Genomic DNA, 16870 nt, shown 5'->3' with positions numbered 1-16870 from the left:
TTGTCACTTCAGCAATTTTTTTCTCCAACATGTCCACAAAGGGACTTTAAACGATGGGATCACTATGACAAAAATATATTTTTTTGTGTAAAAAAAACTTGGTATCCCTTAATATAATATAATACTTTATTGAGAATGGTGAAGAAGCATCTGAGGTAGATCAGATAACACACTGTAAACCAATTACGACCATAAACCCACCGACTGAAATGTCAATCATTATAGGACAAACATAAAATGACCACAATGCAAAAGAGAATCTGGGTTTTCCTTTTTTTATTCTCACAAAAATGAATGCTTTTGTTTCTGAAAAGAGACAGAATCTAGAAAACACTGAATTCACAGTTGTCACTTTACAAATGTTTTCAAACATTTTGTGGTTCTTTTTAGGCACTAGGAATTAAAGCATCGCTTAATTCAGAACAAAAAATACATCTTTGGTCCAGTAAATAATTGCTTTTTTTTCTCTTCTCAAAATTGTAAGAAAATAACACCAGCATCAATGTTTCATTCCATCAAAACATGTATTTCTGAAACATTAAAAGACTTGTTGTTTTTTTTATATATATATTTAAATATGATATTAAAGCTACATCTCAGAAATGACCAGCAATCTTACAGATGTTTTTGCATCTGAAAAAACAAACAAAAAAAAAACAAAACAAAAAAAAAAACGTGAGGAGAAATTATTTGTCAGCTCAATCAGACATCCAGCAGTACAGGATTGTTTGAATCAAGTCACATTTGGCAAACCAAGATTTCGTTTCCCTGTTCCTTTGACGCGGTGATGATGGAGACAGAGGGGCTCAGCTACAGGGCAGCCATGTCTGATACGAATTACTACAGTGCGTGATCTGCGGCGCTTGCACATGTGCAATGTAATAATTGCTGAAGTTGATGTCCTGCACGTAAGGTGCCGGCTGGTAGTAACACGTGACGTTCGTCACAGTCGGGATGGCGTTCTGTTCGGCAAGGACCTTCAGCGCCAGCATGGAGATGAGGCTGAGCGTCTGACGCCGCTCGTGGCTCATTAGACACACAGTGCTCTCGTTCACAACGTGGTGCAGAGTCATCAGGCACTCATAGCGTTTGTGCTCCATGCCGGCAAAGTGGTTCTGCAGGTAGGCCTCCAGCTTCCTCTGCTGCTCGCCTATGTCGGGAAAGTCAATGAAAAAGCGGGAGCACATGTAGCGCTGCATCTGCTTCATGTCTGCTTCGGAGGAGGGCGTGAAGCCCCTCACCAGCAGGTGGCAGTACTTCAGCAAGCCACCGCCCCTGATTTCCTCGGGGCTTCGCGTCGCTATGGTCCTCTGACACAGATGGTCCATAGCTTCCTGGAAGTTGCCGTACACGCTCTCCCCGATCACGGTGGGGTGAAAGCTCTCCGACATGGGGGTCTCCGAGCACCGGTCAAACAGAAGCAGAGAGTCCAGACAAATCTGGAAGGAATCCACGCTGAATTCAAACTGCCGCCTCAAAGAGTCCACAAACTTAAGCTCCACGTTCTTGCCTGTGTTGTTGGACAGCGAGATAAGGCTCCAGCGGTCCGTGTCATTGCACACTTTTACCAGTTTTTGCACATAAGCCTCCTTGAGGGTCAGCGCCGTGATGCGCTCCTTAGAGACCCCGGCCGGCAAGAAGTCCAACAGGCAGTCCAGGACGACGTCTTTCACCAGGCGGAAGGCCTGGTCATCCTTTAGCGACACCCCGAAGATCAGGTCGAGGTCCTTGTAGCCAAGGCCGTTTTCCTGATGGAGCACGTGGCTGGCCGCTGAGCCGTTCAACCTCACGTCCTTCACACACACTCCTCTCTCCTCGAGCCTTGCTCGCACCACCTGGACAAAAACAACACACGATGAGTAAACCTTTGCCAAATATATCATTCCTTTTAAAAAAAACATTACTTAAAGAAAACAAAGGATTTAGGCCAAGAAAAAATTGTAAACACATTTTCATTTGTTGTGTGAAGTACAAGAACAGAACCAGATTATACTGTGTTCTCACTCATTTTAAGTTCACAAAATATTGTGGCCCTTATTTTGATGACAAAGTCAAAGTTAGTCATTGTCATGGTCAATAGTGTGCATAAAAACTGTCAAGTGAAAACGAAAGCTGATTTTTAAGAAGGAATTTGAATGTTAATCCAATAGCATGTTAATATAAAGAGATGTGGTTTGTTTAAGCTGCAGGACAGTAAGAGAGAGCAAGACTTTTGTCAGATAACAGGAAGGCTAAACGGAGTACAGAAAAGTCGCGATGTTTAATTCTGTTTCATTCTGTCTCACTTTTAACCTCTGATTTATGGACTGCGCAGTTAACATAATAATTGTATTCAGTCACATTTAGAAACATAAATTTAGCATTTATTAACTTCTTCAGGAAACACTAGTCATTTCAGGTTTTTTTTAGTTTATAATCATTAACTCAACATTATCTTTATTATCAGAGGACAATTAATTACTAACACAAGACTGTTATGCCAACCTCAAAACAGTTTTTCAGTTTATTGAAATGTAAACCACAACTCTACCGAGACAAAGTGCATTCTTGCAGCTGGCTTATGATGTAAACAATAGAAAGGGCAATAAAGTCAATACATCTTATCAAAATTATATAATGGCATAATATAGAAGGCTCTCTCCAGATGACATCACAATCCCTCTGCTCTGGAAGATGGTCAACAATTTATGAGACTTCAATATCAGATGCGGTCATATGTCTGGAGAATCATCAGTCAATTGGCCACAGATATTAACCAGAAAGCTGAATCTTGACTGGCTCAGTTTGGCAGGCCTGATGCTGAAAAATATGTTTTTTACCGCCTCATGTTAATTAAATCTATCAAAACTAACAACTTACACTATTTTTGGTCTATGGATTCATCACAAGTTTTGCTTTAAAATTTATAAATTTTTCTACTAAACTCAAAGTGAATTAGAGATGGATTCATAACTACAAATTGTTTACAAAATCCTTAATCTGTTGCATAAAAAAAAAAAAAAGAAAAGACAAGAAAATCTTTTTGGAATCGGTCCAAAGAAAACCAGAAATCGTCATCAGCCAGCCAGGAGCAGCTGGATCGGTGAATCTCTATCGGCCAAAACCTGGAGGAATATCAAGTGAAACTCCACTACAGTTGTATAGCAAGCATCTGAAAAGACTTGTTTAAGTAACCCTCACAGCAACCTAGAGGAAATCAATAAATTGTGAAGGCAAGATCAATACCCCTGCTCACAAAAGTCCACCTCATTGCCCTCAACCTCAGTCTGAATCAAACTGAAGTGCTGCAAAAAAAAAAAAAAAAACAACATAGGGATGGAATGTCTCCAGGGCTACGTCCACCCGGGTCAAACTGCCTTATCAAAGTCACACAGATAAGATTTACAAACCTAACCTGCCACCAAAAGGGAGCATCGGGACACGCGCTGGTCATCCTGCAATTTGTTCGTCTCTGAGCAGAAGCAACAGTCAACCGACATCGCTGCTTTGAAAACAGTAATAAGGGTGCGTTCAGATTATGTGCTTAAACTGCAATAATCTAGTTTAGGTTTCAAGTTAAAAGGCATCAGCTTCCGTTCTGCATTGGTAGGAGGGATCAGAGGTTTATCTTGATGCTTGTACTAACACCCCTTGCATCACTGACTGGACATGTCAGACTGCGGTTCTGCTGGGCAAACAAAACCATGAAGAAATAAACACCAGCAGCACAAATTAGCTACTGCATGCTCACACGCAATCCTCAATCCCCCACGGAACTGGCCTGTCAGATTAGCGTGTGTTAACGCTCTCTCCCATGGTGATCAGATAACATGATAGCTCTATTTTTACACACTGGGTCAGCCTAGAGACAAACACGTTTTAAAGAAGGAGCAACCCCCCTGGTGCAGGATAAGGAGTAAGACAAAAATTGCGACAGTAGCAATTTGCCAGTGAGATGCTTACAGTCTTTCAGCCATAAAGCAGAATGAACTGGATCCAAACTCCAGTCAGAGGCAATGAAAAAGGGTTTTCTTTTTCTCTTTTTCAGAACTTCAAGCTCTAATCTCGTCCAAGCGATCCTCCAGTTAGCAACTCACCTCTCAGAGATGCTTGGATTCAGATATGTGATTAACCCACCCAGAGTAGTTCAAGTAGCGGTATTAACTTCGTGGCTAAAATTTAGAATACTCCAGGGCTCAAGCTCTCTAGTTAAAAAATAAAAAGTGTGAAAGTGAAGTGGATTTGTGTGGCAAGTCATATAATTGAAAAAAATTCTATTTTATTTTTCTTACTTATCAAGTGTTCAAAAAGTAAAAAAGTCTAAATTTGTTGTCATTAAACACACTGATCAATTGTTTGTGAGGGTAGTAAACGTCAGATCAAGATGAAGAACTTTTGTTTTGATAGGAACAATCCTGTAATTTCATCATTTTCTGTTGGATTCAATTACAACTTGAATATTTTGCTATGATAGGATATAAAAAGATTAACACTAATAATAATGGTAATAATAATAATTAATCCATCATATTAGGTTGATATGCTGTTTGAACTCATTTTCCACTCTTTTGTTCAATCAGGTGATGCCAGGAGTGCAGAATTTATTGATGCTCTCATTATATACATTTTTGAATGCAGAAATATGCATGTATTTTTGTGAGGCTCTTGGCCTGTGGCATCTTGAGTGCATTGGTTTTCGACACCAGGATAATGAACAACTTAATGGCATATCGCAGAGATAATTCAGCCATTTCGGATATGTTGGAAAAGGGACACATCTAAAATGTGGAAGACAAAGCCTCTTGTTTTACAAGTCAGAGATGAACTTCTGAGTTTAGCAGGGATTGGAATCGGTCAATTCTGCCTTTGATCAATAATCAATAGGTGAAATACTGAAAAACAAAACTTGTTTCGACTTGAATACATGCCTGCTAATGATCAGAAACGCGCGCTGTGAAGCATAAATGACTGAAAACTTACCAAACACAATTAACTTGGAAAAAGAAAGAAAGAAAAAAGTCAGAAAGTGTATTTAGAAAAAAAGTCTAAAATAGGGAGAAAATGCAGGTTTATGATGGTGAAGTTGATGTTATAGCAGTGCCACTGCAGTCGGTCAAAGGTCCCTGCATCCATTCATGTTGTTCCCTGTTATGTCAGAGGAACTGGAGCAGCACATCATCATGACTGATAAAACTCGCACCGAAACCAGTCATCAGCGTTCAGTCTTCGTTTAAATTGATATATACACCAGATGGTATATTCGAGAAAGGAAAAAAAACAAAAACTAAATTATACAGGGATTCCACAAATCCAGAGCAAACACAGGAGTCCCCACACTTGGAAATCAAACCCCCCATTTAAGCCTCCCCACGTTCTTCAATGGACCATTCATCTTTCCACAACCACAGGCACGGACCTCTGGGCTTCACAAAGTTCTTGGGCTCATCTTGACTATATCAAAATGCAAAATGAGATGGAAAAATGAAAGGGGTGGGGGGAGACGGTATCCTGTAACAACCACCCGTTCATTTTGAAATTCTAACTCTGCAGTTTCTTTTCCAGCTAAACGCAAACCTAAGTATCAGGGGAGGCGAAACATGATCTGACCACACTGTTCTAGATTATATAGGTCATACAAATGACATTTACAGAGAGAATATGTAAATACTGGCTCCATAAACTTAATACATTTATTGAGGATTTTACTCATTCTCATGGAACAAAGTTAATGAAGCTCTATTAAATTAAATTAACTGAAATTGAGGATGATCTAGAGATGACGAAGAGTAAAGAGAGAGAAAATTAAGTTCTGAGTGTGTCTAAGAGTGATAAAAGACCACCAGGTCGTTGAGGACTTTCAAAGGGAATAATTAAGTTACAATAAATTGTTCATTTACATTTGAAGCTCCAGCCAAGTATGATCAGTTCGCAGGCTGATTCTACATAATAGATTATGTGTTTTGTTTTTGATTTTTTTTTTTTTTTTTTTTTTTTTAGTGGGCTAAAATAGTTGTTTGTAAACTTAACTAAAGAGATCTTCATATTGCCTCTGTTAGACATTAAAATTACATGTAAAAAGAGAGATGGGAGTGTCGGATTACCATACCTGGACGATCTGTCGGGGTTGCACGGACAGAGTGGGGAAGTTTCCTCGGCCGTGGATGGGGACAGCCTCCCCGAGGATCGAGTCCAAACGCTGCACCTGATCCCACGACAACACACAGAACCTCCGAGTCTGATCCAAAGCTCCAGACATTTCAGTCCCAACTTTTTTTTTCCCCCCGACGTAAATGAAAAACAAACAAAAACAAAAAATGGGTGGAAAATATATATATATATATCTATATATATAAATAAAAAAAAATAAAAAAACAATTAACAACCAGAGAATCTTCTTCCAAAATCACCTAGATCACCGCGTATTCCTCTCGGGGTCAGCGGCAGGAGCAGGTCTGGTTCAAAACTGGAGGCGGTGGGAAGAAAGAAAGTTTTAGGGTTGACAGAGATCAGCAGCTTCCTCTTGCCCTGTGTGCCGCTGAAATCCGGTCAGTGTGCAAAGCGCCGATTCATAAGGAAGGTCCTGGAGGCTTAGAGAGCCTCCTTATTAGCATGGGCCGCAGTGATTGGCTGCTGCGTTTGGTCATTGATTATGGACGTCCTGCATGCAGGGAACACCCTCCATCTGACGCTCGGTGACAGCCTTCTGCTCCTCCTCCTCCGCTATGCAGCAGTTGCATCTTGGCACAATTTTCCCCTCCGATCATCAGGGATCCCGAGGAACTACAGCTGAGCCCGAGTCTGACTGAGTCTGATAAAAAAAAGTAAGAACTGGGAAAAGACTGCAGCTGCTTGGAGCAGAGGCAGCCCAAAGTTATTTGAGGCCCTGAGCAAGTTTTAAGGGGGATGTGGGGGGGATTCACATGCTCCATGATGAAACATTTTTGCATTCTGTTACTTGAAAAGAACTTGCTTTACAGCTAATTAGTGACTCAAATTCATTATTTAATTTATACACTGAGTGAAGCGTAAACGGTTAATAATTTACTTGCTGTAGACAGGTTTGTGTTGTTTCTCCTTCTTTCTGCCTATCAAATACAATGAAAAAAAAAATAACATTTTAAAGTTTGTTTAAATTATGGCCAAAATGTGAAGCCTAATGAGCAACAGCTTACAAAACCCTGGAGAAAAAAAAACAACAAAAAAAACAATGTCGCTGAGTCAAAAATGTACTTCAAAAAATAAAGATGATTTTATTTTAAGATTAATTCAGATGGGATAACCCCAGATGTTTGGGCTGTCAAGCAATAGGACTTTTTATGTTGAATGATATGGAAATCCAACAGAATCAGAATCACAATAAAATCTGTGATTCTAATTTTTTCTTTACTTCTCTACTCATGAACAGTTACAGTATGCATAAAATGCTCTTGAAACTCATACACAAGCAGCTGACATTGTTATTTTGGCCTTAAGCTGTGGCTCTGTTAACAGAACATTCAACGTTGAAGTTATTTGCGCGTATGATGTACGACCGCTGCTGTCGTGGGAGAATTGACGTCAGGATGGGACCTTCTGCAGCCACAAATCTAATGATGCCACATGCCGACCCTGCGGCAAATACAAACTCTGCTTCTGCTTATTGTAAGGGAAGCCACATTAAAGAGATCATTTGGGATTTTTGGAAATGAGGTTCTGTTAAAAAACAGAAATAAAAATTAGAGGCAGTTCGTATATTTTCAAATCTAGATCAAGTTGGTTGAAGAGGCTGAAGAAAACAGTGAATAAGAAAAGGTCAAAAGCAAACATCTACTGTCTTGAAAGTGCTTGAAAAGTTGAGCAGTTTATGGAGATGCTGTTATATTTTGTATAGGACGGTCATTTACAGAGAAGCCAAAAATGATTAACAAAAGAACTGGAGGATTTGAGTTTAACACGCAAATAATTATCAGCTTTTGTTTGAATAACTGCTTACTGAAAGTGACAATGGTTCAAAATTTAATTAAACACTGTTAAGTTTTTGAGACTGGTCTTACCTAACTTTGGTACAGTTACTCTAAGCTTCACTTTTTCATGCCAAATGTCTGAATGGATCTGGATTTTACTCCACACTGAAAGGATCCAGCAGTTTTTACATTAAAATATATCATAAACTCAGATTTGTGTCCAACTAAAATCCCCAGAGTGAGCTGAAGAGCGCTGCTGGCGAGAGGTTTGTTTGAGTTTCCCTTCTTCACCCATTTAGTAAAAGAGAAAAGTAATGCATGAATGGATACGTTCTTATTGTCTTTTTTGTTTCAATGCTCTTTCTTACCTGTCATGAGGCTCAGCGTACATCTCCCATCTCCTTGGGAAGATTTGCATGTCTTCATTGTCATATGAGTAATTTAATTCATAAATTTTATTTTGTATTGTATGCTTTTCATTATCTTTTTTTGTGACATTAGAGCGACGGTGGATGGAAAATCAGCACATGAAGAGTTAATGGACCAGACCCGGAATTGAAGCTGTAGTGAGAGCTGACAGACTCAAAACATGATGCATCCTTGACGAAGCTCACTTTTTTTTTCCCCCTCCAGGGGGTCTTTTGTGGGCTCTAGTGTCCCTTATTCAAAAGTAGGCTGACAGGAAGGAGAGAGGGGAAGACATGCGGCAAACATCGGCCGGGTCCGGGAATCAAACCCACGACCACCGCGTCGAGGACTGAAGGCCTCCAAATGTGGGTCGCGCCATCCCCTACGCCACCACAGCACGCCCACGAAGCTCACTTTAAACCTTCTTGTAGCCAGTTTATCTCATTGGCTATAGAGCGCATAGCAGATGCAAAACGTCTTCAGATGTTCTGTTTGTAGCATGTTGGTTAAAATCCACCTGAAGTCTAAAACTGACTCCACCAAACACGTGGAAATCAGTCGTCACAATTTTTGTGAAGTCGATAATCCGCTGTGGAGTATTTGTCCTGTAAAAATGTGTTGTTAGTTTAACAGGTACAGTAGAAACCTGTGACCTTTTAGACTTTGATGTGTCCATTCATCAAACCAAACTTCAGCACAAACGCTTGCTAATTTTATTTGCTCTGCGTTGGTTGCAATCAGATAACCTCTCGTTGAACTCTCGGTTTTCTCCTCTCTGTCTCTTTATCTGTGCAGCAGGTTGCATTTTATTTGTTTTGGTGCCCTTACGAAGACATTCCTGGAGTGAAAACAGAACGTTTGTGAGCTTTTCTCCCAGTGCGGCACTGGTTTGAGGCGGGCAGTCTGCACGTTTCTTGAGTGTCCAGAGTCTCTGGTCTTCTATGACTGGACTGCGGTCAGACCTGCCTTTGTCTTTACACCTCATCTCATCTTAAACTGAGCCTATTATGGGCTTTAATACTCTAAATGCCTCATAATGATGGACCTGACCCAATCATAGACATTACTCACAATAGCAGACATTACTCCCTCCGTGATGAGATGGGCCTTTGGATTATTTCTGTTTATTCCAGCAAACAGCAGAGGTGGAAAATGTCCCCTTTTTAAGGTAATAATTAAAAATGTCCCCCCATTCCCCCCTCCCCACCCCCATCAGCTCATCATACATTTCCACACTGCATGTTTACACACCTGTAAAATGTTTACAACAGACCGAAGTTCATCCCATGTTGTTTCAGCAATGCAGCCATTAAACAGATACAAGCACATGCGCCAGTTCAGTTCACGTCATTATCTTCTCTCCAAAACACAAGGGTGTAAGCATATGTGTGTGTGGGTGTGTGGGTGTATGCTTTATTATTATTTTTTTTATCTTCTGTGTTTCATGCATGTTTCAGCTTGTGTCCAGAGCTGGAGGCCAACAGCTTCTCGCAAATCTCCGAGGAGTCGGGTGGTGATCTGGCTTCGGCTTTTTGGTCTCCACAGCAGATCACTTGAAGCACTGTGATGTCAACACTGTGCTGTTTCTGTGGCAACAACATCCACGGCAGTTGAAGAGCCAGGAAGCGGCGTCTCCAGCCGAAGGTCCTGCCGAGCACACGAGACACATCATGCGTCATGCGACTATAAATAACCACCCTTGCGGTACTCGTGCAATCTGGGAGAAGAACCGTCTCTTACCTGAACAGGGATGAGAAAAGTTTTGGAAAAACGTTGGTGGTGGGGGTGGTAGATAAATATCAGCCCCTTTTACATTCTCACGTTCCCTCACAGCTTCATGTAAGATGGAGCGCTGTTGATGTAGAGGCAAAACGTTTATTCAATTGGCAAAAAAAGAATAATGGTTCATGTTTATATTTTAGAGTTTAAAGTGACGTACTGTTGAAACGCTAAGAGCATTTTGTGTATAACTCTCTTGGCTCGTTCATCTAATGTAAATCCAGATTAAAAGCTGAAGCTGACAGCTGGTTTCCGAGGGGCCACGACCAAAGTGGGTTTCTATTATTGTGAACCCACTCTAGTGCCAAATACAGTACAGACCAAAGGTTTGGACACACCTTCCGATTGAGTTCAATTAGAAGGTGTGACAGACACGAGCAGACGTCACACTGTACATCACAACTCTGTTTTACAAAACTTTTCATTCATAATCACAATTTTACTGGATGGTTATTTACACAGGAAAGGGAGGTTAGGAGCCAGTGTTCCTCCCCCTGGGATCTTCCCAAACGTGTACTGAGGAAGGAACATGCATAACACTTCTGATCAGAGTAAGTGTCAAATAGAAAAATAAGACAGCATAGAAACTTAGAAACATTGGTCTAAATGAAATGATTTTTACACCACACTGAATTTATTTTACTCATTTCTCTTCCGTGTTTGCAGTCATAAGACTTTCTCAAAGAAAGATTATTGGTGGAGCGCCGACTTCTGCTTCGATTTCCTGTATAAATAGTTATGGACCTCTGAGTGAAAACTACCACGTGACAATAGTTTAAAGGTTAAGAAAACAGTCATTCATTACCTGCTGGGATGTTTTTGAGTTGGAGTTGTTTAAAGAAGGTTTGGATTAGCTGTTAGCTTTAGCGCCCAGAAAGGCCAAATCTAGATTTTAACAAAATGAAAAGCCCACGGCGGTAATCTGCTTGTTGTTGTAATCTGATTGTTTTGTTTTTTTTAAATCCTGATCTTCAAAAAACTATATTAGTTTTTATCATGAAAGAAATACACAATTTTGGGAGTTTTCTTTATTTTTGACTAAGGTTGTGTCACAAAATGTAACCTCGTTTTGGTACTGTAAAAGTCTGTTTGGGTGCTCAGGAGGCAGAAGTTTGTCCCTTAATCAGTGGGTTGCTGGCTCAAAGCCCCATTCAGCTCAACTCAGTTTTTTAGTCCTTGAGCAAGGCACTTCACTCACCTTGTCTGCTCTGGCTATGGTGTAGCATACCACCATCGGTGCATGAATTTGTGCATGAATGGGTGAATAATTACCCCTTTGAAGTCCTCTAGACTAGATAAAACACTAGTTCAGGCCATTTATCCTTTGGATCTTGGGGCCTTTTTGTCCTCAGTCTCTGTGAGCAATTAATCTCAGAAATGGACGACTTGAAACCTTGGAACAAAACCTCATCTTTGAAATCCTGCACTATCCTTTATCGCCCCCCACGTTCCTCCATTTAAGCAGGTACTGCAATCTGCTGGATGCTCTGTTTATCCCTGAGGTCGACATCCTGGCGGAACTAGAATAACTAAGACTGTGAGCCTTGTAGGTGCGGTGAGGAAGCCCGTATTTAAACACACCTTCAATAAACTGTACATTAAACCAACTTTCTTACCGGAGATGCCCGTGAGCAAACAAATTTAAGACGTCAATCTCTGGTAAATAGTATTAAATTACCTGAATAAACCGGTGTTCTTCCTCCTAGTTAGTTAAAAAAAAAGTAAAACAGCAAACATTAGTGTTGCATTTCTCTACTCATGAGCAGCAAGAGGAAGTGCAGCAGTGCAGCGGAGCAGTCTTCTGTCAGCCGCACAGACACGAGCAGACGTCATACTGACAAACAATGAGCGCTTAGGTGTCACCGTGATGAATTGTGATACCACTCCGTTTGTCACACTGGATGAGTTGTGGAGGTAATTTTCTTACCCGTCTGTCAACTTTACTGCAATTTCAGTGAATTATTCCCCAAAGAAGACTTCTTTTTTTTCCCCCTCCCTCGCATTTTGACACCAACGGACATGTTACTGAAGGCAACTGAGTGTTTGCTTTCGATATAGTGCATCATGTGAAGCTTTTGAATGGCTGAAATACAAACGTAGCAACTGGTATTTGTTGATTCGAGTTGATCTGAATCTCTATTGTTTTCAACTCTGACTGCCCAACATGGCAGACGCAGTGCTGAGTGGAGCCTTCAGGCTGGACATCATGGATCCTACCATCCATAGAGAGAATAAGAGCGCGATAAGAGTCTGTTTACTTTGCCGGATTGCTCCATATGACAAATCTATGGGACTTGAGGGCCAAGATTACGCAAGCAGTCGTACTGCTGACGTCAGACTCCAGTCTCTTCCTGCTTGATTTATTACAAGAGTGCTTTGGAGCAGAGATAAGGGAGATGCAGAAAAACATAAAAACACCAAAATATGGCACAGACTCAAGTGTTATCATTGCGTAGAAGCGTTGCAACCTGTGTGAACGCCCGCAACGGCACCGTCAAACAAGTTTTAAGTAATAAATTGAGCTAAAAGCTGGCAAATTTGGTGGTTGGCGATTGCTGAAGTAGATTAAAGAAAACAACTCCTGTTGCCTGGTTGTTGAGATAATAACCCCGATGCCAGTATCTTAACTGATAAAACCTGGAGTTATAAATACAGTGGCTTGCAAAAGTACACTTTATCACATTACAGCCACAAACTGCCTCTTATTTTAGTGGGATCTTATGTAATATATCAGCCAGCAGTAACCAGTTAAATGCGAAGTGGAAGTGAAGGGATGCAAGGTTCCCAAAAATAAAATAAATAAATAAAAATGAACTGTCCCTTTTTATCAAACTAAAAGGGTTGTCGACCAAAGCTGACAGTCTGGAGGAGACGAAAGAATTTCTAGCTCAGATGGGACAAATATTTTTGACTCGTTCCATAATTCCTGCCTTTATGGATGACTGGCAAAACAAAAGCCAAAAGGAGGAAGAAAATGACAAGAAGTCCAGTTACCCTAAAAACACCATCCTCACCACCATAATGATGCGGTGAGGCTTTTATTATCCACGTTTTGGGAACCTTTTCAGACGTGTCAGGAAGGTGGATGCGGTGAAGGCAGGTCAAACCTGAAGCAAAGGATATTCACGTGTTAGACCGGCCCAGTCAACGTTCAGCTCTGACTGAACTGGAGCTATCCTACAAAGGAGATCGTCCAAAATATAACTGTCTATGCATAAATAAGCTAAAAGACCTGCAGTTGTTATTGCACTGAAAAGTGGTTTAGAGAAGTGTTGACTCGAGGGAGCGGGTACACAGGCATCACACACTCTTACCAAACATATTTTTAAAATATGTTGAAACCCAGGCATTCCTTTCATTCCACTTCACAGTCATACACTACTTTGTATTAGTCTATCACATGAAATCCAAGCCAAAGGGATATGAATACTTTTGCTAGGGGCTGTATGGTCAACTGCCCCCATTTGGATTTGAGAGTATTTTTAGTAAAGGACCTCAGTTCCTTCTTGCATATATCCATGTGAGCTCTACTGGTCTCCAACCCCCCCAGTAACCTAGAAGAGGGGCGGTTGTTGCATAGCTGGAGTTCTCTGGAGCTCAGTGGTCAAATATAGACTATGTATTATGTAAGGCTTGTCTCGCTTTACAATCTGAACGGGTGTAGCTACAAAAACTTGTTCATCTGGAATGTTTAAATAAACTATAAAAACCTTACAGACATGCCTTTACGGCTTGCTTGGTGCATAATCTGATGACTTTAAACGGAGAATTGTTTCCGTCACAAATCCCATCGTTCACGTGTCTGGAATATACCCATACATGTGACTTGCTCCCTACCTATAGCGGAGCCTGTATGTAAGGAGGCGTTTGTTTAGGCCTGGTAATAAAATACCCAGGCCTTCTTCTGTATGTCTGGGGCTTAAATCATGTTGGCTCTAAATCCACACCAGCAGATGTGCAACACTCCCTCCTGAACACATTTAAAGTAAAAATAAATACTGTCTCTTTGAAACACAATTTACCAAGAAACAGAAAAAGAAACCTCACGGTGGAGTGTCTTGGGAAAGGGATTCGTGTTGCTTCGACTCTTCTCGCGTTTCGCTGTTACTTAATTGGGATTTCATGTGACAGGCCAACATCAGAACTGTAGAGTAAAAGGAAAACGTGGTTTTCAAGTTGTTGTTTTTTTTAACCAATAAAAATCTGAAAGGATTGTGCCGCATACCTTACCTTGATACCCCTAAATGAAGTACATTTAGGGGGGTACTTAACCCTAACCCCTAGGTACAGATTTGGAAAGTGCAGGATGTTTTTTGGGGGGGGTTTTTTGTTTGTTTTTTTATCAACATTTTGCAACCATCTTTTGTTCCATCTGGAGCTGCGAGCATGAGCCACTATTTATGCAGTTACACTCAGATGTCATACAGTTCTCTCTGTAGCCACTTAAGTGGAGATAATGATAGCAATGCAGTCTCTGTAAAGTCTACACAGAGGAGAAGAACAAAAGAACTGAAAAGGAAGGATACGATTATTTGTCACATTGTGCTGTTGCAATTTTTGCAGCCTCGTACTTGAGAGATAAATAATCCACAGTGTGAAAACAGCACATCTCTCCTTTCAGTGTTACTTAAAACAAGTTTCCTTCTTGTTTTTTCTTCTCCTGCTTGTAATCTGATCTGCCGCTTTCTTTGTCTGCTGTGTTTAGTGCCACTCTCTGACCGGAAGCATTTAGCATCTAGAAATTTAATGTCCGCCGGGGACGTCTCAGCAGTCTCCAGTGGGTGGGTACAGGCGAGGAAATTTACACCAGAGATATGACTTCTGCCTTTAGGGAACCTCCCCGTCTCTCCAATCTGATTTGTAAAATCTCTAAAGGATTTTCTTCCAGCATCACTGCAAACACCTATACGTTTTTTGGCTGGAACGCAATAAGGTTTGCATGAATACTTTTGTGAGACACGACAAACGATGTGATTGTGCTGCGAACCAAAACGTAAGTGTGAAGATGTGAGCCGAGTTGCCTACAACGTGCAGATGTCACTGAAATAACAAATCCAACCAGACACACAAAATAAACATTTTCATGTTCTCCATTTTCTCCGGTGTCACACACATTTGCCTGCTGAGGACATTTTATTTCAGATGAGTTTCGCCTTTGTTCACTTCCTGGAGCATTTACCAGGAATTGAAGAGGCAGGCCTACTTAGCAGCAAGACCTGATTTTTTTATTATTATTCCCAGAAACCCCTATTGCCATATCTTTCCAGGAGCTGACCGTTTTCTTCAACTTTAGATGGTGTGAGAGAAAAGCTGACACAATTGCCAGACAGCAATTGTGTCAGCTATTTGGACACTTATGGAATGCAACATAACTGGTCTAAGCGAAAGCGCCTGACATCTGAAACAGCGGCGTTATCTAACACATCTGCCGGGTCAAACTCTGTTCATAAAAATCCCGCCGACAGCACCCTCTTTGGATCGCCATCCAGACCTCACCTGGAAGTAATCCTCACCATGCTTCAGGTCACGAAGTCCCGGCTGCGTATTTCAAAAGCAACCCGATTTTCTTTATTCCGCTTTTTTTTTTTTTTTTTTTTTACTACCGGAGGAAGAACAAATGTACCAGACTAATAAACGTTTATGGATATTGATAAAATAGGTGTCTAAATGAAAACAAACTTGGCTCGTTTGCCCTGATTTTGAAAGACCTGTGGGGCTTTTGGGATGAAAGGGGGAGATTTATGTGTGTTGTAACTGAAAGCAGACAGGAGTAAATGCTGCACATGTGGTCAAAAGTCTTTCTGAGTTACAGTGGAGAAACGTGCTTCATATTTGAGACAAACGAAATACTTCGTCTAACTGCTGCCCAATTTACTACCTGTCTCCACGAGTCAATTTTGCGTCGTGCTCTCTTTGTTGTTCGAATAACAGAACGTCAATCGTAATAAGCGTTGCGGCTTCATTCCTTAAAGCCAAACTGGCCTGTGTTGCTCAGGCATGTCAGAAATATGTTTATGGTCATGCCTTTTCAGTGACTCAGCATCCGCTATCTATGTGCCTGACCTTTTCATCCCTCTGACTTTATTGTCATTACAAAACTGGGCCATGACCACGTACATCAGGTTCAGTGATCCCTGTGGTTTATTGCGCAATCATCTGTTTGCGCTTAAGAGACTCAGAAGGCAGTATGGCAGCAATACCGTTCTCTGAGTGTGAGGTTTAAGTCACAGGACAGTAAATCAGGAGCAGTGTCTCTGCATAAAAGTGTTATATATTAATGGGGAAAAATGTGTTGCTCCATCTTTTTACTGCAATAAATAAAGATGCATCATACTACAGGTATATTTAAAAGTTTGCTTTAGGTAAGTATTTTACTGTGAAATAAAATTATTTAGATTTTTTTAAAACTAAGCTTTTTTTGAGAAAGCAGCACAATCAAAAACAAAAATTAAATAAATAAAAATAAAATTCTACATAATTTAATCTCACTATAATAGAATGATGAGGACCAGCAGACAGATTAGAGAGATACTACACAGTTTGTGAAAGGGTGCGCTTAAAAACAAGATCACACAGTGTTTAATCCATCTTCTTAAAATGGGAGTATGTGCAAAACTGCAAACAGTCCTCAGGTCCAATAGAGAATCTGTGGCAAGACATTAAAAATTGATGTTCACAAATGTTTTGCATCCATTCTGACTGAACTTGAGCAATTTCAGATGGAAGAGTCTCTCTAGTCTCTGGAAAAGAGGATCTCCCCT

At 40.7% G+C, this 16870-nt stretch overlaps 1 protein-coding gene and 1 long non-coding RNA gene across 4 annotated transcripts; both read right to left on the bottom strand.

The window, feature by feature from the left end:
* Nucleotides 1-261: 261 nt before the first annotated feature.
* tent5ba (terminal nucleotidyltransferase 5ba) lies at nt 262-6595 on the bottom strand. 3 transcript variants are annotated; one of them, XM_044116498.1, is made up of 3 exons: nt 6387-6555; nt 6086-6246; nt 262-1835 (listed from the first exon to the last, which is right to left on the bottom strand). In XM_044116498.1, exons 2-3 carry the CDS (start codon nt 6233-6235, stop codon nt 807-809), a joined length of 1179 nt encoding a protein of 392 aa, XP_043972433.1. In that variant the 5' UTR covers nt 6236-6246; nt 6387-6555; the 3' UTR covers nt 262-806. The 3 variants fall into 3 exon arrangements, with proteins under 3 accessions (XP_043972433.1, XP_043972434.1, XP_043972431.1); XM_044116499.1 differs by having other exon boundaries at nt 6363-6547; XM_044116496.1 differs by having other exon boundaries at nt 6086-6595.
* Nucleotides 6596-9681: 3086 nt separating this feature from the next.
* On the bottom strand, nt 9682-11879 carry LOC122830804. The gene is made up of 3 exons (XR_006370597.1): nt 11788-11879; nt 10071-10182; nt 9682-9977 (listed from the first exon to the last, which is right to left on the bottom strand). It is a non-coding gene; the product is annotated as an uncharacterized LOC122830804 (long non-coding RNA).
* Nucleotides 11880-16870: the final 4991 nt, after the last annotated feature.

Source organism: Gambusia affinis, linkage group LG05 (assembly GCF_019740435.1).
Source record: "Gambusia affinis linkage group LG05, SWU_Gaff_1.0, whole genome shotgun sequence".
Lineage (NCBI taxonomy): Eukaryota > Metazoa > Chordata > Actinopteri > Cyprinodontiformes > Poeciliidae > Gambusia > Gambusia affinis.
The sequence above is the reverse complement of the archived record's forward strand: the minus strand, read 5'-3'. Positions and strand labels throughout refer to the sequence as shown.